We start from the raw sequence: 24,026 nt of genomic DNA on the forward strand, positions 1-24,026 counted from the left end.
GAAATGTAACATTTTTTTCGTAAAAAGATAAATCTTTTGCCTTTAAAATCAAAGGAAGAGTAAATAAAAATAGTCATTTTTATAAAAAGAAATAATTTCGACTGTGCATAGCATATAGTGCGAATCTGTAAATTAAATAAAACGTTTGATGCTGGTTCACAAGGATTTATTTTTTATTGTCGGACAACATCCATATTCGAAGATGCAGCACCGCACGTTACATTGACGACGTGGCACCGCGCTTTATAATATAGACACGCCCACGTAAATTCGATATGCGTCTAATATGTATTTATATTCACGTTATCTTTGTTAAAATATATATATATGTGTATATAGGGACTCTCTCTTTCTCTTTCTTTCTCTCTCGCTGGATAAATATATACGTCAAGCACATGCCTACAAAGATGCATGAACGCTCGCATCGCATATGAGAAACAAATGATACATCATGATAACAAGAACAGTAATATAATTATGAATTTGTATATCTCAACAGAAAACTATGTGACTTTCTTCATTGTCAAACGTTTTTGTAATTTGTCGTAAAATATAATTATTTATAATATATAATAAATGTGTATGTATACTATAATTATCTATAAAGCTTTCTCATAGAATATATTAAACTCTTTTGTTTTCATAAAAATCATTACTCTGCTGCTTTGTACAGACATGTAATTATTTCTTTATCACGCGTGAATGTGGTAATTAAAAATCGTGTGTGTGTGAGTTTTATGTGTACGTAGATAAAAGAATCAAAATTCTTAGCCGATCAATGCTTGTAGAATCCGCGAAATATATCCGAAGTTCTTTCACACTCTCATGTACATTAAACGATTACTATCATTTGTTACGTTTATTGACTTTTTCATTGATGTTTTTCTAACAATATATCTTCAACAAGTCTTTTCATTAATTTTTACAAAAACTCTAAAAATAATTCATTTGAAAATAATTATTTTGAAGTTCAATTTTTTTAAATTACGCGTTTTCATGTATACAGCATGACTTAGAAGAGGAAAAAAGAAATTAGCAATAAAAGATTTCTTTGATGAATTTAAAATTGACTTTAATTTACCGAACATGTGGCTACATAATAATTTATTTTTGTTAATTAAATATAATATGTATAAATCTCAAGAATAAACATATGAAAATTCCGTATAGCCATGCTATATGCATATGTTATTTACAATATATTTCATACTGCAGTATTAGACTTCCAGGATAAAAAAATCATCAATCGGCCGATCAAAATGCATATTTCGTATATTTAAATAATATTAATGATAGCTAAGATTCTATAAACATTCATGCAAGGGATGTGTGACCATTTAATACAAGTACTACCTCCTGGACACGCGATACGACACTACTATTTAAACACTACTATTTATTTGGCAATTACGTGAAGCGAAAAGGAAGGGAGAAGAAAAAAAAGTCTTCTCATCTTGCATGGATTGGTCCCTTTCCACGACTTTCATGTGGTAAGCAATCGAGAAGTTCGCTATTATTGTGCGATAACATTTCTCAAGCTATCATAACTTCCTACGCTAATCGTAAAACAAAATTGCAAAGAAGACAATTTAAAAGTCATTTTGGTTGGCACGTGATACCAATGACATTTAGTAGCAATTAGCTCGATTAAAGTTTTGCTTACAGCACAAATAATACAGCTTCACATTTGAGAAGATCAGGAAACCAACAATATCCTATAGAGTAAAGTTCAAAATAATTTTGAATATGGTATGATTCTGAATGAAATAAGATTTGATCCAATTTCGAGATTTAAGTTTGGTAACTCTGATCTCATTATATAGAGGATACCAAAGGGTATCGCCAAACAGGAAAAACCAAATCTTGAAAGTTGAATTTAAATCTCACTTTTCGTTCAGAATTGTATCATGCTTGAAATTATATCACTCTACAATTTTCTACAGTGCGATCATATATATATATATTTATCTATATAACGATATAAGTCAAGAAGAATGAAGCTAGAGCTCGCCGCTCGAATAAAATTGACTTTCATTGGCTTGCAGACGCAATGGCGAATTATAGATGATTCTTCGTGGACAAGCAAAATGTATTCTACATTCGTAAACTTATATTCTACAAACGTTTCTACTTCGCGCTTCGAATTAAAACGAATTAACGCGTCGGCAATCTTACAGCCTTACTCCAACACCTGTTTTAGCGTTAGTGATAGTGCTCTAAACAAATAGTACACCGTCGATTCGACGCACTTGTTTCCAATTCAATCTATATGATAATCTTATTGTACATACAATAAACAGAATATCATCTTGTAAAACGCAAACACAATAACTTCGATTGCATCGAACTTTCACGTTACACTTTTCTACATAATAATAATAATAATAATCATCGTACTTTCATATTCTCTTCTTTTTTTACCTATAAAATATGTCATATATTATATATATGTATTTCGTTTTATATATGGGCAAATCAAATGACAAAACTAGTCAAAGTAGATTATGTACCGATATATAATACGCTATTATAGACCCCAAATGTACTTTTTTTCGTATCCTAAACGGATCCGTTTAAAACGTTGTCGCCGTTTTCGAAGCACAAATATAGGGAATAATTAAAAGCCGTTTATACCTGACCGTCTATTCGAAAATTATCGTTGCATCGAGTTTGGCAATAGCCGGCAACTGCTTTCCGCAACAAGTATTGCGGATGGAACATTCGAATCCTATATTTCTGAAATATTTCTATTTTATTAAAATTAAAAAGTTCAAGTCAAATATATAATTGCAAGAAATTAGCCTTCTATACGTTTTCCGGTATGCAAAGCTGGAAGAAATATAGAAATAAATCCGTGAAGGCACTCCTGGCAAAAATATGTTGCAAAAATATTTAGCGAAGAATATATCGACTTACTATTACATTGGCGTAAAATCTTGTTATTAAAGAAATTGAAGCAGTTTGCAGCATTTGGGATTAATAAATTTTCAATCGCTGCAAGATACTTCATCGCATTTTGTATGTAAGGAAGACATTCTAGGAATGTAAAGAAATTGCACTAATCCCTAAAAGTATGTCTCTTTTTAACTCTGATCTGTGACTTATATATAGCGAGTAAAACACGCCATTCTCATAACAATTGTAAGGATTAAAGTTTCTGTATGGAAGAGCAATTTGACGATTATAGATAAATCTATATTAGTATCTATAAAAGATCTGAAAATCTAAAATATTTTTCAAAACTTTATAATTTGTAATCTCCGTAACAATATGAAATTGTTTCATGCGTTATCGCAAATCGTTGCAATATTCGTCAGATCAAATATTCATTTTTAGGGAGAATAATTATACTTAACATCAATTAATGTTAAGTCTTCTTAAAAATAAAAATTTAATGATATCAGACAAATTTAGGCTATTCTATAGATAGAAATGAATAAATCTATTGTTGTAGCTGCAGCAAGGCCTGAAGACGTTGTAACTCCTTCACTAGCTCGCGATTCGTATCTTCTAGAGAATTCAGCCTGTCTCTGTAAGAGGAATTCTCGTTCGTCAACATGGTGACCCGCCTCTCTAAACCATCCATGTATTCCTTCTTCTTTCTTCGTGATTCCTGCGCTGATATCTGTAAAAAATATACGCACAAAATCAGTGATTTTCATCGCATTTATAATTTCGCATTAGCTTGGATAACGTTTGAGAAAATTGGAGTGTTCGAGATCCTATTATACGTACCTTATTTTTAATTTTTCTTCGTATTTTCTTTAAAGATTTTTCCTCTTGTTTCGTTAGTGGAAGCTTCGTGGGCACAGGATATCCTTCGGCTATCAAAGTTCTCTTTTCTTCTTCCGTCAATGTTAACACTCCCGTAGATCCTTTCTGTAATGTCAATCGCACGTAAGTGCATCACGCTAATACATTGGATCAATAAATATAACAGCAGTAATGGATCACCATCCTGCAGAGACAAGAATAAACGAAGACAATAATAAACGTGAAACAAGTGAAACTCGTTCATAAAAGAAATTTTAAATTTGTTAATGCAAATTCAATCATTTTACTGACTAATGGTACGCGACTGGGATATAGAGTACGTGAAATATGATGCATCAGAACTATAATAGAATATCGAAAAAAAAAAATTTTTTAATATATGTATGTATCCTAAAGTTATTTTATGAAATTATTTAATAATAAGGCTAACATAGGCGTATATAAAAAATATAAGAAGAAGATAAGAACTGCATTTAATTATTATAAATGATTTTTTTTAAACGTAAATTATTTATAGTTTTCGCGTAAAACATTTCCATATTGATAGCAGAAAAATAATGAAATTTCTTCATGAAATTCCTTTCTTTTACATAACTAGATATCGAAAGCAAATTTTCGTCAAGATTCTCGTTTTCCCTTCTTAATGTTATATCATTTACTTAAATAATCTAATAATGGGTCACGCCGTTAACTCGCTTAACAATAACTCATCAGAAATCACATTAACTCTTCACGAGTGTGTCTTACCGGCTGACAGGAAATCAAAGGCGTATGAATGGGTTGTCTGGTAGTGTGAGTGCTGTTGGTGACGTAAAGCCTCGGTGCCAGTAAACCCCTGAGATTCTGTGTACAAGTCTGAGAATCTCGGCGTTCCGGCGAACAGGAAGCCGAAGCAGTACCCTCGCTGTCAGAGCTTGCGCTACTGGGTGGCGTCGGCGGCAATCCCTGTCTCGACGCATGCAAGGTCGCTTCCTTCCCTTTGCAGACCACACCGTATTCCTCAATTTCCATATTCTGGAAGCAAGTGACAACGACGATGACGACAACAGGTTAATGGAATCGATATATTAAAATAACAAGCGTATGAATATCGTCAATTTTGCTCACATTTGTTTATAAGTAAAATATTTAATGTGGCCTAGTACCTAGTAGTCTTATTTGTTGTTTTTGTAATTATACAGTGAATTCAATAGATATCATTAGTTTGGCTAAGTTCCATCAATGCATAATGTAAAATAAGATAATTATCTTGATTTAATTTATCATTTATTTTTTCTAGTTTTAATTAGAAAAAAAAATATATGTACATATAAACCCAATATGACCTAAATGCTACCTTTTCTTAAAATTTTCATTGCAACCATGTAAATATTTGATCAGTTTTCAATTTTGGGCTCAGCAAAAAATTATAAAAAATAGTAAAACTTAAGTCATATAAATAAAGTAGGTAGGTCATATAAGTTCCGATTACCTAATGTTGAATTAACACTATGTTAAACATTCAATATACAAAAATTTTAACAAAATACAAAGTATTTTTTACTGTTAGGATGAATAATGTAAAATGTAGATAATTTATTGGTGGATAAACCTATATTATCAAAGTATGTTATCGCTCGAAAACGATTTACATTATTGATTTAAGTTGAGATACCTGATAGTACTCCTCGTCATCCTCTTCGCTGTCACTTGTGTGTGAGAGATGGGTTTTGGCGAAGTGAAGGCTCTGCGGCGATACTATTGTTATCGTGCTTTTATCGTCCATCATATCGCAATTCGGTTGACAAGGTGCGCAACAAGGACTTGCCGGGGCGCTGATAGGTTCGCCCTTGATTTCAGGACATTCATTATCTTCAGGTACTAGGTCGTTTCTCTTGAGGATTATATTCGAGGTAGATGACGATGTCAACGACGACGACGACGATGACGACGACGACGACGATTCGACGCGGTTCGAAGTGTTGCTTATCGAAATAGCCGGAAAACATTCTTCTTCCATATCTGAAATAACATTCTCAGTGATAATTTTTCACATACCCTTTTTTATCTTTTAGCCCTTAAGAATTAGTTTTGGAGAAAAAAGTGATAAAGAATTTGAGAATGTCGCATGATAAACTGTCTATGTTTTTAAAAATCTGTATTATTTTCTTACCATCGATTCTGTCACGAATATCAAGAGATTTATGATCCAGAAATCGATTGGCGAAATCGATGGAGGAATTGGTAGTCACTGCGGTAGAACCGACCGCGCCAGAACCTGAATTGGGCGTATGTGGATTAGCTCCTGGCGTTGCTGGGCTCGGAGGGGGACTGGAAGCTAAAAGGCTATAACTATGTTCGGATTTTATCGGCCGTGGTCCACCGAGAGCTGCGTCCGTCATTAGACGGTCTCTCAGAATTACGTTGTGTCTGAAGCTCAAAACATTGCTCCATTCTTCCTCTTTGGTGTTCAGTAAGATATCTGGATTGAGTATCTGCAATGTGAACGAGAATTTGTTAAACGTCAAAATATCTTTTTAATTGGAAAAAATCTTAGGATAGAATCTAATTACGGTCAAAGTTAGATATTGGATAATAATATATTTCCACATATATTTTAAATACATTTATCTCACAATCAAATCGATATATGACTGCATAACAATTATACTTTTAGACTTGCAATACAATCAATCTAAAATAATAATCTCGCACATTAAATTTGATCGTCACAATTTTTGATACTACTAGCATTTTAAATCTGTAAAGAATTTATTGCAAATTTTAAAACATAATTAAATATTTTTTTAAGTTCTGTAATGGAAAAAATGTAACATTTCACGTACAGCGATGATAGAAAAATAAAAAAGTGATTATTAACTTCTAAATGACATGTGCAAAAACAAACAAATTAATAATTTATTATTAACCTATTAGATTTCCTTGGGAATTTATTTCCAAAAAAATCTAATAAGCAATAATTAATTTGTTTGTTTGCAAGCTAGTTGCCATTATTATAAAAACCGTTTCTATTAAAGAAAAAGAAGCAGTTTTTAATAACATAATGTGTGGTGGCAACTATTGTATATAGATGACAACTATACACGTTTTATATGTAAATTAATATATAATATATAGTTAAATAAATTGTGTTTATCCAATTAAATCCAAATTATAAGGATTACGAAAATTTATTAGTTCTCCCCTATTCAGTTTTATATGACTATCAAAAACTAAAAAAATATGTAAAGGTATAAAGATCAAATGAAGATTAAAATTAATTGACACAAGTATGGAAATGTAAGAAATGGCCAGGTAAAGATTTGTTATCGATTGGTCAATTGACGACTCGAGCAAGTGGAGAGAAACTATCCGAGCAGAAATCGATCCTATATGTGAAATTTTACCGTAAAAGTAACGTGACGCGAGTGAATGGACAAGGGAGGGGCAGCGCCCGCGGTTGTCAATGGTTGTCGCCACTCGCCCGTCGTCTTGAGGCGAGGTGTCAAGGACCCCGCGTGCTTCTAAAATTATACGCGAGCGTTCCGCGAGTACACTCTAAGACTCTAAGCGAAGGAGAAGGGCGCTCCTCAAGTTGAGCGGTCAAGTTGAAGGTCGGCCATTACCCGCGCGAGTCCATGAGCTGGTAGCTGGTAGCAACGACTTCGCCTCCTTCTGTGATCTTCGGGGACCCTAACCGGGCGCGATCCAGCAATGCGGAACCTGGCAACCAAGGTCAAGACAAATCTTTTCGTGTTGCGCTAACGACCCTGTTGCTACCAGCTATTCATGCTGCTTCTCGCTTTGCTGCCGTCTCGCGCACAGTTGGTATACGATGTGGTTTTCCTTTAGTCGTGGACTTGCCCGTTATGCACGGTTTGCTCTGCAAATCCGGCTGTGAAATGATATTTGAACAATGATTTAAGCGACGCTTGTCCGATGTCGTATAACGTATTTAACGGCGGTTTAATGAATAATTTACCGATGTCAGAAGCAAGTAGGATACTATGTTCGAAGCTTTTGATTGAATTTTCGAAAATTACTTTTTCGTTTTATTTCTATATTTCTCATTCCATTCATTCTTCCAGTTGCCTTTTATCTATACTCTTTTCTTCGTTATACACTGTGGTCCCCCTAATTTAGATGGGAATGTAGCAATTTCCCGCAAGTAGGCAATTAGTTACAATGGAACCATTAGTAACCAACAACCCGGAACTCAAACCTCAGTCATCTTCGTTTTCCTCTACCATTCTCTTGTTTCCATTGCATAAAACTTTTCTCGCAAAGGTTTATCATTACCGGTCAACATCTTCAGTATTATACTCGCATACGTATATAATTCTTCACGTACTAGTAACAATTAAAAAAATCCGAGAAATTTACCGCGTGTTTGGTCTAAAAAAAGATCATTTTATTCGAGTAAAATTAAAATTTGGTTTTTGCGTTCATCTCAGTTCAGTCATACTGATTGAAAACAATGAAAGCTCATCTGGCTAATGGCTTATTATTGATCTTTAAAATATCCCACATTTATAGCGGTGGCTGGCTCCATAAAAATCTGCTGGCTACAGCAATGCGGAACTCGATTCGCAAGGTCACGACACCACTCTTCCTTTTCCTCTTCCCTCTATCCTTCTCCTCATTCTTTCTTTTCGTCCTTTTGCCCTTCGTCGTCGTAGTCGTCGTAGCACTCCGTTATGCTCTGGTCGCGCGGCCCCAACACTTATCTCCCATCCTTCCACGTCTCACTTCCGGCGGAAGCATGTCCGTAACGGGCAATCCTTCTCGTTGTCTTTTTGGAGATATGGCGGAGGATACACGTGCATCCCTTTTTGCGATCGTCCATCCATAGCTTTAAATACACGTCTTATCATCCATTATCGTTCAATTTTCCGCGTATGCTTTGCAAACTTTAGAGATACATACTCGTACATACATGTATACATATATTCGCAATCGCTCATGTAAATTATCGTAATAAATTTATTCGTATAATGATAAATTAATACGTATGAGTTTCCTCGTATCGATGTATCTTTTTTAGCGGTTTCCTCTGGATAATAAAAAGCTATGACCTTTTCAATATTCGTATATACTATAATTTTTACCATATAATCCTACTACTAGTAGAATTATACTTTTATCGATGTTGTTTCCTTGTATCGGATTCACATATAATAGTGAATATATAAATCTTTTTGAAGAAATTGCTTGATTCTCATTGTCAATTCAATAAATAATCAATTTTTAAAATAAGTATTGAAAATAAATATTTCTAAGATAAAAATTGATCTCTATGTTAACATATTTTTATAGCTCAAAATAAAAATGTGAGGTATGTATACTGAACATTTAACTCAATTTTTCGTCAATAAAGTTAACAACTTGAGGTTGAAGAATTTCTGATCGATTAGTTTTGACGTGGATTTACAAACAAGTCGTATACAAATACGGAAGAATGGTAATTAGCGAATAAAATAAATAATTTTTCGTGTCGCAATTACTGGGATATTTTTTCTCCCAATACTATGGTATTTCCTCTAGAGATCTAGAGATCGGAGAGCCGGCGCGGCGCCTCTGTATCCTCCCTCCGAGATAGAAATTCCGATTGAATTTCTCCGCCGCAAAATTGCAACGTAGCGATTGATATTAACTAACTGCGGCGCAACACGGGAAGTGGATCGAGCCCGGGGGCCCGGGCTCGATCATTTTCGCGACGAGTTATTTCGCTACCGCGGCATTATTATTTCGTTGTTTCAGCTGTCCACGAGAAATCGCGGCCGGGGCCTCGCGTAATTATTTCGATTGCTCATTTTTTTCAAGAACAATTGTTATTATACGCCTCTTCGTTATTACGCATATTATTACTGCGTTATTAAATAATGCAATTAATTAATTGAGAAGGGATAAGGAGCGTGTCCGTTCATTCGCGTTTTAGTCACACTTTCTTGCACTGTTTCTATTTCGAATTAGACATATTAATTAATGCGATTAAAGCGAAAAATATTTTTTTCGTCTCGATCTCAAGCAAATTAAATTTTAAGAATGTACATGTATCAATTCTCGAAGCATTATTATATAAAAATAAGAAAATGTTCTAGATCGTTCTGTTATTATACGTTTGAATATCTGTGAGTAAGATTCTCTTGTTGTTTTTTTTATTAATTCTTCGGCTGATGTTTTCAGCCAATATTGTACAGTCAAGATTCTTTAAAGTCCTACGCATCTCTCTCATCGACCTTTCTAATTCTTCTTAATCTCTGTTCCCAAACAGTTGGACGATTTTCAGCACGTTCAGACGAACGTAATGGATCTGCGATAAAGATGGCGCGGCCGCAAAGTTATGCCAGTTATTAATACAGAACTGACCTTTCCACTTGTCGGTTCGACGCTAAACTCCGATATACACGGTGCACGGTGCACGGTGCACGGGTCGAAAAGCAATTGTTCGCCAGTGCATTGAAGGCGCATACAGACGGAGACGCACTCGTGGGTAATGCACCGGAGAGAATTACAGTGGCATGTTCGAGCGGGGTTTCAAAAGCTGCGATACATATGAATGAGAACGGGGACCGTAAAAGCGTATTGTGTATGTAACGTGAAATAAAATTTCGCGCCGTTTCTATGCCGCTTAAGCACGCGTGACTTGTAATCGCTGTTCGCGTGGAATCGGGAATCGTATGAGACGTGAGAGTTGCGTTTAATCATTTTTCTTCGAATTATTTATCTGATGCAAGAATTTTCACGTACGCGTCTGTGTTATTACAGTTATATTAACCCTCTCGAACATGATGATGAGTCTATCGAAATCACATACACGGAGAGAACGATTTTGCTAAAATATAAAAAAATTTTGCTAACTCTGAAATAATTTTATTAGATAATAAATAATTCTCCAAGACGCTTAAACCGATTGCTGGAATATCATAACTTTTTATAGTGTTACTCATCATGTTTGAGTTTCATGTTATACGTAAATAGGAGGAGAGTCCAACGAAATTATTTTCAGATCTGTATCTAGCGAAATTTTTAGATTCTTTGTAAAATTGTTTCTTTTGTGTATAAATTATGCTACTTTTTTAAAATTAATTAGTGACTTTTAATTAACATAAATTAAAGAGCTCTTACAGCCCCAGGGTTAGTAATTGTGGATGCTTTCCAACTGTAAAATCACTAGACACTTTCGTGCACACAAGTTGCACAAGTTGCGTTCCAATTGCCGTAATTGTCGATATAACATTAGTATAATAACATTACACATCCATACTCTGCCCGAAGGCTACTATAGTCGGCTGCGTAAGCTTGTGTTTTCTAGTGACAATTACATGTTATACTAACCGCGGAGGCTATAAGTGAGGTATCGTTGGAGGACGTTCAGTAGCCGGCACTTTTGCTTCTTTTTTTATTCAGCATATACAGGCAGGCGGAAAAACTAACATTCAATCTAACTCTATCCGAAATGGATCGAAACCATACACAATGCTATACTTTGTGCATTGCTGTGTACGTTTATGTCAAGATATGTTAAGCAATTGGAAAGCATCCTATATTATTATAGTTAGAAATTTTGGCACCGGAGAATTAATAAAGCGCAAATAAAAGTGTTTCTTTTATTTGCGATAATTATGCGAATGCAAGTGCGCGAGATGATTGGAGCGATAGTCTGGCGATCGACGCAAGAGTTTTAAACCGTTATAAAAGAAACGAGTGTCCAGCATATCTGTGCACGTCTGTCGTGTTATCGTCGACGGATACGAGCGTAAATTACCAATAAAAAAAGGCGATAACAGTTCACGATAAATTAAATCTCCGATGAAAACACAGTCGTAAAAGATGCGATCTGAGTTTTTGTTATGTACTGCATATATAGCGTAACGTCCACGCACGGTATTCATATCGCACCCGTAAAACAACTCGATTCGTTTCGCGATCACGAAACTGCTTATGCCAGAAAGCCGCGGTGCAGTGCAGAAATTCGTGATATCGCGGCGTGGAGACTCCAAGACATCGCGGGAAGGTCAACGGCATGCACCGACCGAATATCTAATTACGCTAATGCAATAGTAATTAAAACTCAAACGTACAGAATAGCAATAAGATCGGAGGCAAACACAAATATTTTCTCAACGTTACTATCGTTACATAGCGAAGGAAACCATCCGTTATACGTGACTGGATCGTCCTCTCTCTCTCGTGATAAATTTCCAAACTGTTTATAAAAATTTGCAGTCATTAGTGTTCTTCGCATGTTAAAAAGCGTTGACTAAATTGATTCAACATATGAATTCCTTACGAGCGTATGTATTAATGTTTGTCGCTCTGCTTCAATGCAGAAAAAATATTTCTTGAAATACATTTCTTGAGTTAAATTCTTTAACTCCATTGTTTTAATTAATGACACCCCCCCCCCATAGAAATGATTAAAAATAATTCAAATTGTGGGTATAATTTGACATCATAAATTTGACAGTGTGTTTAATTATATTGTGCGTTTAATTTAATATGAATTATTCTATTTGATATAAATTTATATATATATATATATATGTGTGTGTACAAGTTGTGTGAATTTCAGATGACACAGTTTTATATTTTGGAAACATTTTAGGAATATAAATGATACGATTGGCGTCCTCCTCGAAAATGGGTTTAAACTGCCCGTAGTAATCACTATTTCCAACTATGACGGCGGACTTCTCTATTGTAGACGAATAGGTCAATCGTCCAGGATTCTAGCTGATAGAGAAGGGTAGTTCAACGGCGTCGTCTCTCGGCCTCGTCGAAGTCACGAAAAAAGGTGAACGTCCTCGAGTTTCATCGGAACCATCCCGTCACTTCGTCTATTCCCCACCATGGTCAACGACGAGCGATGACGCCGGCGACGGTGACAGGTCTCTCTCTCCTGTGCGATGTACTGCCATACAACTCGTTTCAAAACCAGATCCCTTCCTAACAGGTAGCCGTGAACCTTCTCAGGAAAGTCGAGAAACTCTAGAAAGCTTCGGCCACTCGAGCTCGCTCGAGAATCGTCGATGGGATCGGATAACGTAAATCCGAGCTGTTTATTTTGAAAAATTTTGCATATCGCTGCAAAAATAATTTGCATCGGTCAAATTCCAACGACGACGAATTCGTCGAGTGAACTTCCTTTCGTAAAAACGAAATTTCGCCAAATAAAATTTTGCAAAAGCAGAAAATATGAACGATTAGCAGGCAACGCAAATGCGAAACTAATGTGCTCGCGCAATCGTTAATTATTTTAATTAATTTAAATAATTTCAACATTCTAATTAACAAATTGTATGGAAATCAGATGCATCGTGATATTTTCAATTTACTTCTCTTCGTTTTTTTCTACCTCCTTTTACAGAAATCCATTAATCCTGATTGCAAATTTAATATTAAAAGACAGTAGTTAATTACTTATTTTAAATATTAAAAACACTGTTGTTCAATGTTTAATAAATAATTAATGATTACATTTCAGTATTAAATTTCTGTAAGGATCTAGAGTAAATTAACTTAAATTTGTATCATTCTGTTTTTTATTATCCATTGAATGTCAAGAAAGACAGAATAATGTCCATGTAGACTTACGCCGAAAGCACTCTTAGTAAGTCAAAACGTCGCGTTATTATTTTAATTTAATATTTTACGTTAAGAAATTATTATATTTTTTTACCTTTATGTTGCTTGTCCAATTGGCCTTCCTTCTTTTTCCTATCTCATAGAATAAATCGAGCTAAATTTGTAACACTACATCGGATAATATTTTTTGTATCACATATTCAGACATAATTGCGTGATTAAAATTTGTTTTGTACGATTAATCCATGTTGTTTTTACAACTATCTTGTTAAAGTATATAAAGTATATAAAGTATATAAAGACGAATCGCGTATGTATTTGATCGATGAATGGGCCGAGTAACTTCGTGAGCGAAATTGATGCTTAGCGAGGCGTATTTACGGCTACTCCCAGGATTTCGAACAAATTCTCACGTACGGCTCAGAATTACTTACATGATCGGTCTTTGCTCGTCTTCGAGGAAAACATAATGTATATCCGTCGGAATGTTCTCTCTGTGACCCACAGGATCAACAGGTAGTTTTCTGCTCGATAGATTACAATAGAGGGTAAAAGGTGCTACTTAAGATGAAAGATATTTTTACGCGTGATAAAGGAAAAAGAATATTTGGCTGCTTACTCATTGCATACCGATGTCAAGGTTTGCAAACTTTGCTCTCTCACGATATAAAATGAGACTCGACGACATTATGTAAATTTTCACGATCAAACAAGATAGAGTTAATTTTAAGATAAAAGAAAAATAGTAAATTACATATTGCAACACAAGCAAAGGAGAATTTCTTAATTGCGTTAAATACATGTGTAATATTTGATATTACGAGCTGCAGCTCTACGAGCTATCGCTCGACGAATTTATTACTTTCTACTATTGCGTCTAAGAATAGAGCAATCAATGACGATAATTCAAATCGAATGCAGAGGACCATTCTCTCTGTACCTGTGACCTCGAGATATATCACTCCTTCGATTAGTATTCGAATCTGAGAGGCCAATAAAGCCAGCGAATAGCTGTTGGGCGACACAATACTCGCGATAGAGTCAAAAGGCCCATTCACGGAGCCAATTTCAATTATTGTTCTTGCCAGCTGTTGTAGAAATATACGAGAAAAAAAAACACGCATATAGAAGGAGTAACTAAATTAAAAACTTTAGACATGGAAAAGTTCTGGCCACTTTATATTCCAAAAATTTGAATTTAAGATATCTGCAAATTATCTTCGAAGCGTCTCCTCAACCATCTTTGATATTCGAAACGTTGAATATAAACATCGGTTTCAATTCAATTTCGAATACAGTTCTAGATACGTACGGTGACTCGTTCAGAAAGATTTGAAATACATTTGTTTTGTATTTAAGAAGTCTAAGAAATTTGCATGTAATTTAATAGAATCATTTATATAATTATGAATTCCGAGTTGAAGTCCCTGCAGGATGCTTTTATATAACCAACTAACTAACTTTATCAGTAATTAGTATAATTACACGCAGTATTCAGATCAATAGTCCATTATACAACATAATATGTATGTCAAGGATGTAAACTAATTAGCTCTTTTTTATCGATCACAACATAATATATAACATAGTATTCTCTCTCTCTCTCTCTTTCTCTCTCTCTCTCTCAATATTTTGATCCATCTTTCTTTATCTGTTTGGTCCGTCTTCATTTCTGTTAAATTTATAGATATTTTTTGCTATCTCTTCTTCGAAAAGAAGAACTTTGGACAATCCTAAATTATCTGAGTCAGACGTTCTCAACATTGTCATTATAACGCTTTATTTAACTTGATATTCGATGCATTATCGATAAATATGATGCAAATAAGTAAATATAAGAAGAAATATGTATAGGAAGGAAAACATGTTTAAGAATTCTTTGATATAGACTTATTGGCATAATCGTAATATGCGACATAGAATTTAATAGTATGTATGTTAAGTATTTGATTAATCAATTCGAATAATTAAAAGCTACAATATCTTATCAGTTTGCTGATAGGCTTATTCTAAGCAATGCATGTATAAATAAAAACATGATATTCCATGAATCCATGCCTTTTACTTAAAAGTACAATAAAAACAAACTTGATAATCACGTTATTTACGTTGTGTTTGCCACAGAGCTTAACAGAGATTTATATATTTTTTATGACGCTGAAGGATTATGTGAATCTTTGGGACCTATTACAGTTCTTTGTTATTAGTTTTAAAAGTTTTAAAACTTTCAACTATATATACAAAATTAAGCAACACTTGAACTTAGCATAAATATAGTACGATAATTAGCCTATACGAATCGAATAAAACTGAAAAAAACAAAATCGCGAATCAATATAAAATTCCAATCCATTACATTATTTAAAAATTAAAAAAATGTAATTAAAAATTAACTCAGGGATATCAGGACTCTATATTCCAGTTACAGCGATTAAGCGAACCGTTTGTTACGTATTCTCCATCCACGTACATGCATGGAGAAACATAGTTAAGGAATTGGTGTCGTACGAATCCACGCTATTATCAATTAGGTCAAATAAATGCGAGGAATTACTAATCAGTACGTATAAGGTTTCGAAAGGGACAATGCGGCAAAGGAAGACGGAAAAGGAGAGGCAGTGCGCAATGGTAGGCGCAGCTGATAAGAGCTTATCACACTATACGCGCGTAACTATTCAACATGACCGATTCGCCAGGCCACTGTTTTGCCTTTTATCGTTGTCGTTATACCTGCGGGCGAATCGCTCGTGTCTGTTTAACACGCTTGATAAATACGCGTTTCGAAAAAAAGTCGCCCCTGGCGACCGGTCACTTGCGTCACCGGTTATGCGAGAGGTTTGTTGAGATGAGCGCCAGATTTAGGAAGCCCCGTAAGCCTGCGAATTCACTACGACTCACTAAGATTTGCTGCCGAACCTAATAATAATCTTGCGAGAATTTAAGTAGAAAGGATTCAAAATAAAACGAAATAAGCAGCATGACATTCTCAACGCAAATTGAAAGGCCAGAAAAAAGATCTGAAATGGAAATTTTCATCTTTTAAGTGTCTTTTAGTCGTACTAAAGTAAAAGAAAAGTATGTAAAATATAATAATATTATATTTTATATAAATAATATGCGTAAAAATTACACAATTTATAGTGGAAGTATTTAAAATTGTATTTACAAAAATTAGTACTTTTATTTCTAATTCTGTAAATATATGTTTATTTTAGACAGAAAATTACACACAATAACAATAATATTTTATAGTTTTTATATAAATTCATAAATTTTTATAATATTGCACATGAGAATATTGTACATTTTATAATATTGCCGCACGGCGAAATGTTACATGTGTGATAAAATTGTTAGAATGCGTTTTATTGTATAAATTGATTATAAGTGTTGACTTCACTATCTCATATACTAATATTTGGCATAAAAAGTGCTGTTACGGAAAAAAAAAGATAGCATAACTCTAAACGTTGTAAGTTTATTATTATTTTTATTCGCAATTGGTATTTTTATTCGCTAATTGCAATGTTTTGACTTATACTTTTTCTTGGACATACGTTTTAAAATTTTGACAACTTTAATACGATTTTTTAAAATTAAAATTGTTTCATTAAAAATTTTGACAAAAATCGATTGTTCACGTCTTTAGTTATTACAATAATTTTCTGTAAAATTTTTTAAGTGAGTTTTTAAGAAGAAAATAAGTTATTCTGATAAATTAAAAAAAATGAAACATTTTGTTTTGGCACGTCGCATATTATAACATAATGATAATGTCACACAAATTAAATTTGCGTTTTTACGTTTGTACATCGATAGCATAGTTTGAGAAAAATTATATTTATTAAGAAAAATTATCATTACGTAATTTATTGGCGAATTATCATGTAAACCTATAAACTTAACTTAAATTTAACTTAAATTTAATTGTAAATTTACTTTTGCAAATTGTTTATAATTACTATAAAAAAATAATTTTATTTGTAAGTTGTAACTTTACTTACGTATATATAAATATATATCTTTGCTTGCTAAACATAAACTAACAGTAACATATTATAGCAATGTTATAATTTCATGCTCAACAATATAACTGTTATGTATACAATATGTATGCGTTATATTACATTTATATTATTAAATAAAAAATTAAAATATTGATGCAATGTTACTGTCAATTTGCATTTAACGGGTTAGTAGTGAGTACTATAATTGTTATAATTTTACATATAATGTTTTTACAGTATGATTTGGAAAGAACGTATGGTATTTTAGAAAATTCTAAAGATTTCAAGATTCTACTTTTCTCTCACAAGCAAGCATCGTATCTTTTGTTATTTTTATCAAAAGTCTTTTATAGTAGACGCCTTCAAGGATATGGCTGATAAAACATATCGCTATATTCGAATTCAATGTACAGCTTACTTAAAGCGAGAAAGGCAGTAGAGTATCACCACCTTAAATAACGACGATGACATATCGCTTAGACCTAGATAGATGAAATCGAAATTTATCGCGTGCCAGGAGACAGGATATATGGCAACTGAATCCGAGGAAAATTCACATGCTCTTACGACAAAAACGACAGAAGAATGCTAACGATCCGGAAACGATTCTAAATATGCCCATCGAGCAGTTAACGACGCCTTATTAACACATCCGAGATCTCGAAATAAAGGGATAAAATTTAGAGAATGCATGTCTTGCTCTTCTTCTGTTGTTAAATAGTGATACTCGCAAATATCTCGAATTTGTATGTTTCTTATCTTTGTAAAACTACATTTGGAAAGTGTAAATATCTATGGATTCTACGAAAGGAAACATGTATGCAGATGAATGTCTAATCGCCGGAGGGTCCGTATAACTCACGACGGTTTTATCTTTTTCCTCTGATAATAGCTGCACGTTGGCCGATAAGAGCAGTAAGGAAGCTAAATGGATTTCTGAAGTCTTGGGATATATTAAATTTTGAAGACAGAACTACCGAGACAGAAAGAGACATTATAATCCATTTTGCAACGAAGCGAATCTCTGGTTGCGGAAACACTGAATGAATTTATCCTTTGTTGGTTCCATATCGTTACTTTTCCGTATCGGCATTTGATATTCCGTTAACAAGAACGAGATCATTAATTTAAAAAATAATAATTATTATTGAAAAGTTTAATTTTTATTCAAGGCATGTTATATTTCAAAAAAGTATATGAAGAAAAGATGTATTAACAGTATTAGCCAACAGCAGTTTAATTAAAAATAATCTTGTTTATTCACAATAACAGTATTATTATGTTCATGTCTATCAATGTAGATTAATTTTAATCTCAGTTTAATTTATATTCATGATCTTTTTTTAATTTTTAAAACTAGAAAAAGATATGAAAAATAAATTAAACCGAAAAGTTAATCTACACTGATCAAAACGTACATTAATAAAACAAAAATAATTTTATTATTAAAACAGGAGCATACACATTTGTGTCAATAATAATGTTATTGAATCAATTAACATTTATTAATATTTAACATGCAATAATAATAATACATTAATAACATTATTATTTATTTAATACATCATTTTTCGTAAGCCTTCGCACATGTACACACACAACATAAATTTTAATCTACTTAAACTAATATCCGATCTTAGCTCGGATATTATCTGCCTATCTATCGTTCAAATCTTGTAGTCGCTGATAATGGAACGGATAAGCGAGCGTCTGTCGCTCGCGACGAAAGCAGCGCGTGCTGCGATGAATGTGCAATTCTAATCGCGACGAATTATTCAAGGTCGACAGAATTTCTTCCTCACCATATCGTAAATCGTATTGAGACTGTTGTCGCACGTTATCTTACCTTGAAGCACTCGGTCAAAATATGTTCTCTTTTTCATGAAAGACCCTCTCTTCCTCAATTGTTATATGCTTATGGGACGGATCGCACGTGTGAATTTTTGCGTTCATTCACGAGCTGCAAGCGCCGCGGTAATAATAATGGTTCCGTACCGGTTGGTAACCACGAGAAGATTGAGAGTCGTTTGTGTTCAACTGGCTGACTGGTGGCAGCTTGTGACAAATACAATATATAGTGAACGTCGAGCGTGATAACTGTGAGATTATTTATCCAAACGATGTAAAATTGTTTTAGAATTTTCTCATAAATCATCTTTACTAACAGCATTATATTTCACGCGAAACAGCTCTGTTCTTCGTGCTCTGTTTGTATTCGCGTTCCTATTGTCGAAGAACGTTTAATTCGATTAATGTTGACTAATCTGCCAAATTTGGCACATTTTTCATCAGATTACACTCAGATTTTAACACAAGGACAAAATGCTTTTTATTGTGTATTAATCTTCATCTTCTTCCTACATAAAAAAAAATCGCATTAATCAGTATTTTCGATATCTGAAAAATCATCGGATTGAGCGTCGTTTATCGAAATTGTAATCCCGAATTCTTTATTTGAAGATCCCTATTGAGCATGAACTGTTCATAACCAGTTCTCACCAATCGCTCGTGGCGGACAAACTTCCAATTTAATTTGTCTGCACTTATCTGTCGAATAAAAAGTCTGGCCAAATAGACAAATTTCTACTATTTCAATACTCTATACACGTTACGATACGTCCCACGCATAACAAATCTTGTACATGATATCAAATATTACGTTTTATACTTTTATACAAAGTCCTCTTTTCACAAACTTTTTTCAAACTCTCTACAAACGCAAGTGGCGAAAAGGAATTACTTACGTTATACTTACGACATTTCTAGAGCAGTAAAAAGAAATCGGAGATTTGGTTTCACATCAATAATTTCTTATAGTTTAATAGAAATTCTTTTCTCTCAAAATTTTGAAATGTTAAAAATTTTATGTTTTATTATTAATTTTGTATATTACGAGTATATTATCCAAAATTCAATTAAAAAATGTATTTGTTTAGAAAGTATTTAGTCTCATCACAGATCCAATATGATTTCACTGAAGATATGTTTTCTTCTGATAGAAAAGCCTGTAGCTTGGAATTGTACTATTATATGCTTGTAGAAAGAGAGAGAATAGCTTCGCGTGGCAGCGTGCGCGGAAGAAAAGTTTACGGTTACGCATGTACAAAGGTGGAATCCCGCATCTAACGGTGTTAGGCGAACAGACGATAAGAACGCCAGAAACGGTAAGAACGCAACAATCGCATTTTGTGATCGATACATTTTTACTTTTCACTTGTATTATACGCTCAAGAAATCATTCTTATAATTCGATCCATTATAAATTACATTTTTAATATATATATATATTTTTTTTAAATAGAAGAAATAACATTTTTTTTTTTCATATGTTGTATCCATGAAAGTGTTACAACCACGAATTCACGCAGAATATTGTTATTATATTTTAAAAGTGACACAACTCAAAAAACAATTTTCGAGCTATTACAAACGAATTAGGTGACGCATTACGTACCCTATATCGATCACCAAAAATGTACTAATTTAATTTCATAAAAATCATTAAAACATCACAATTCAAAAAGGATGATTTTTTTTAAGAGCTGCAAAAGGAAAAAGAGAAACAATGGCATTTGATTATAAATTTGTTTTATCAATATTATTCATTAGTCAATAACTTTCTGTCAAGTTTATAAAATATAGTTTTTTCCCTTTTTTCGAAGAACTTAATTTTTTGAATTATTTTCATTTCTGAAGTAAAGGAACTAATGATATAGAAGGATATCTATTTTTTAAGTGCGATGATGTAGATCTAAAAATACGAAAGATCAATCACGATTAACTGTTTCAGAGATTATTGTGCGACAAAAAACGCGCGAAGAAGTCTCCAGAGAGTCGCTTGACACTTTCTCATCTCAGTAGTTGGATTGTAAAAATCGAACTACGGTTGCTACCGTTGCTGGAGGATTTGATATAAATGTCGAAAGGTCACGCTACGGTGATTTTGTCGTGAATTCTTCCGATCTTTCCTTTCCTTCCTCCGTTTGCGGGTTAAGCCGCGGCGCGCGTAACGAAGAAGCGAACGGGGAAGCGAAGCGTGCAAACAAACGGGAAGCCGGGAAAAACAATAATTATTTACGTGCCATGGTCGTTCGGAGTCGTGCTGCGCTTGGCGATAAGGAAATGTGCCGCTAGAAAATGAGCGATCGCCGGTAATTGGCGTTTTTATTTATTTTATAATTTTTTCAAGAACGCTCACAACGTCGCGAACGGAGAATCGAGGAGTCGAGGAGTTCCGCTCGCTTGGGCGGAAAGCTCGTCTCGGAGGGAATTTTGTTTCAGCGCATGTCTATCCAAAATAGAAAGTCGATTCGTTATAAGAGATCTGATGTTCGAGACATGTTTAGCTTAAGGCTGGTATAATAACGATTCTTATATTTGAGATCTTAAGATGTATCATAAGCCAATCAGAGGACTGTATTAGCATCTTTACAAGACATTACTTAAGACGGTCTTAAAATAAGAACGGACTATGAACACTGCCCTAAATGACGTATATAACTGCTATTTCCAAGAAAGAAGATGCGTAACATAAGTACCGCGTATACAGCGAGCTGTTAGATTATAAAATATGTGTGATTCATCTGTGTCGTTTCGTGTTATTTCCTACTTTCCACAGTTGGCAGATAAAATTCTTGAGAGCAGTTCTTTGACAGAGAAAAAATTGCCATTGTCGAGAATTTATTAGAAGATACGTGGAAAAGAAATATTATACAGTGAGTTCAAAAAGTATTCGTACAGGGGAGATATCTTTTTTTGAAGAAACCTTTTCTAAAAAAACTTCATTTTTAGTAGTAAACATTAATTAGCAATTTATAAACAAAGTATAAAATACATTGAATATTTCTCAAAATTATTTTATCTAATAAGATGCGTAATAATTAATATACATTATTTCAATAATAAGTGAAAACGAAAAATTGTATTGTTCGGACGCACGATTGTACAAGCGAAAAATGTAATTTTTAAAATCATAAACACAATTATTTTCGCGAAACTCTTTTATTTATATCATACGGAAAAATATAGTTCTGTTGAATTCCCTATAAGAGTTGGATACAGAACTAAAAATAATTTTGTTGGCTTATTAAAATAATTATACCAGAACGTTCGAGGATGTCATTAGAATGTAAAAAACTTTTTGCAGTATTGCTTATCGTACTTAAATTTCCTATATAATTACTTAGATAATTTAACAAAATTATTTCAGATCTATTTAAATTTTTAGATACTTCAGCAAAATCATTTTTTAAATGTAAAACGTTATTATTCATTAATAAATTGATAATCAATGTTCATTTTTTACAAATAGGCTTTGTTTTAGAAAAATCTTCTCTATAAATACTTTTTACATTCACCGTATTTATTCGTTAAGCAAACGATTCGAATTGCAAAAAAAAAATAAACGTTACTCAAACGTTGTAATATTTTTACATTCGCGTTCTCTGGAAGTAACTCATTTTTATATAATATTTGCTATGCAGTGAGATGAGTGTCGCAATATCGTTTCATTGTGTACTTCGACTCCCACTCTTCGCGCCTATGTTTCCGGTATTGCGAGCCCGGCATATTCCTGCTTCCGGTTTTGGACTAGGAGGCAACCAACCACGACTTTTCTCATACAGGCATTATTATGGTGATTATTGTGGGTGTTTTATTGCGACACCATAGCTATTTTTATCTCCTCTTCCTAATTAGATTAGATATACCCTGATATACAATCTATATATTGCTATTGTACGTTACATTTGCCTGATAAATAAATGATTATGAAGCTTCTCAAGGCAGCATTGGTTACATAATAATTTTTTATATCCAAAAAAAAAATTTTTCCCCCCCCCCCCTTTATTGAAACTAATTATTAATTATTTATTATTTATATTAACCTTTCGATGCCATGTTATACGTTTTGTTAAAACGTACAACTATGTAGGGCGTATCTAATTCAACTTCGATTGCTTATAATTTTCATATGTACATATTGTAACAAATTCCTTTTTATTCAATCAAAACGCCAGACATTAAGGAATATCAAACAAATGTCTGTATCTTTATCAGTAAAAAAGTTATAAACAATAAAGTAAACAGAAATAAAAAAATTTAAAAAAAAACGAGTACGTCATATCAAGAGAGTGCCGTTGAATTTTGAAAAGTCAATTTTATTCAAATAAGTTAATAATTTTCAAATTTATTTTTTCAATATTTTATTTCTATAAATAAATTCAATTAACTCATAATTAAAAGAATGTCAATTTCGTAATAAAATTAATATTGTATCTTCAATAAACGATGACGAGAGCAAGATGGAAATTATGGTGTCGAGATGCTTCCTGTTTCTGTAAGTAATACAATACCGTTTGTTTATGATAACATGTTATCAACACTTTTTTCTTCACGACACGTATTAAGGACATAATCGATATTTACATGGGCGTAGCCAGAAGAGGCAGGAAGGCCATGGTCCCTTTAAATTTAAAAAAAAACAAAGATAATTAAACGGACTATGCTTAATGTGTATTCATAAAAAATTAATTTGGGAAAAGAAGAAAGGATTGGAGGTGAAAGTGTTATTATAGAAAGATTTTCTAAGAATCCAAGATGGCTGGTGTAATAAACTTGAATTTATCTGATTCAAAGAATCAGTTTACAATTTTAAGAGAAAAATAAAATAAATTAAAT

At 33.3% G+C, this 24,026-nt stretch overlaps 1 protein-coding gene across 1 annotated transcript in view; it reads right to left on the minus strand.

The window, feature by feature from the left end:
* Nucleotides 1-3,275: 3,275 nt before the first annotated feature.
* CrebA (Cyclic-AMP response element binding protein A) overlaps nucleotides 3,276-24,026 on the minus strand; it is a 33,745-nt gene continuing 12,994 nt past the window's right edge. Inside the window, exons 3-7 of the mRNA XM_018513723.1 lie at nucleotides 5,927-6,248; nucleotides 5,429-5,775; nucleotides 4,522-4,788; nucleotides 3,736-3,879; nucleotides 3,276-3,625 (exon numbers count right to left, since the gene is read on the minus strand). Coding sequence (XP_018369225.1) covers nucleotides 3,443-3,625; nucleotides 3,736-3,879; nucleotides 4,522-4,788; nucleotides 5,429-5,775; nucleotides 5,927-6,248 — 1,263 coding nt within the window. The 3' untranslated portion in view covers nucleotides 3,276-3,442. The remainder of the gene's footprint in view (nucleotides 3,626-3,735; nucleotides 3,880-4,521; nucleotides 4,789-5,428; nucleotides 5,776-5,926; nucleotides 6,249-24,026) is intronic.

Source organism: Trachymyrmex cornetzi, unplaced genomic scaffold (genome assembly GCF_001594075.2).
Source record: "Trachymyrmex cornetzi isolate Tcor2-1 unplaced genomic scaffold, Tcor1.1 scaffold47, whole genome shotgun sequence".
In the NCBI taxonomy this organism is placed as follows: Eukaryota; Metazoa; Arthropoda; class Insecta; order Hymenoptera; family Formicidae; genus Trachymyrmex; species Trachymyrmex cornetzi.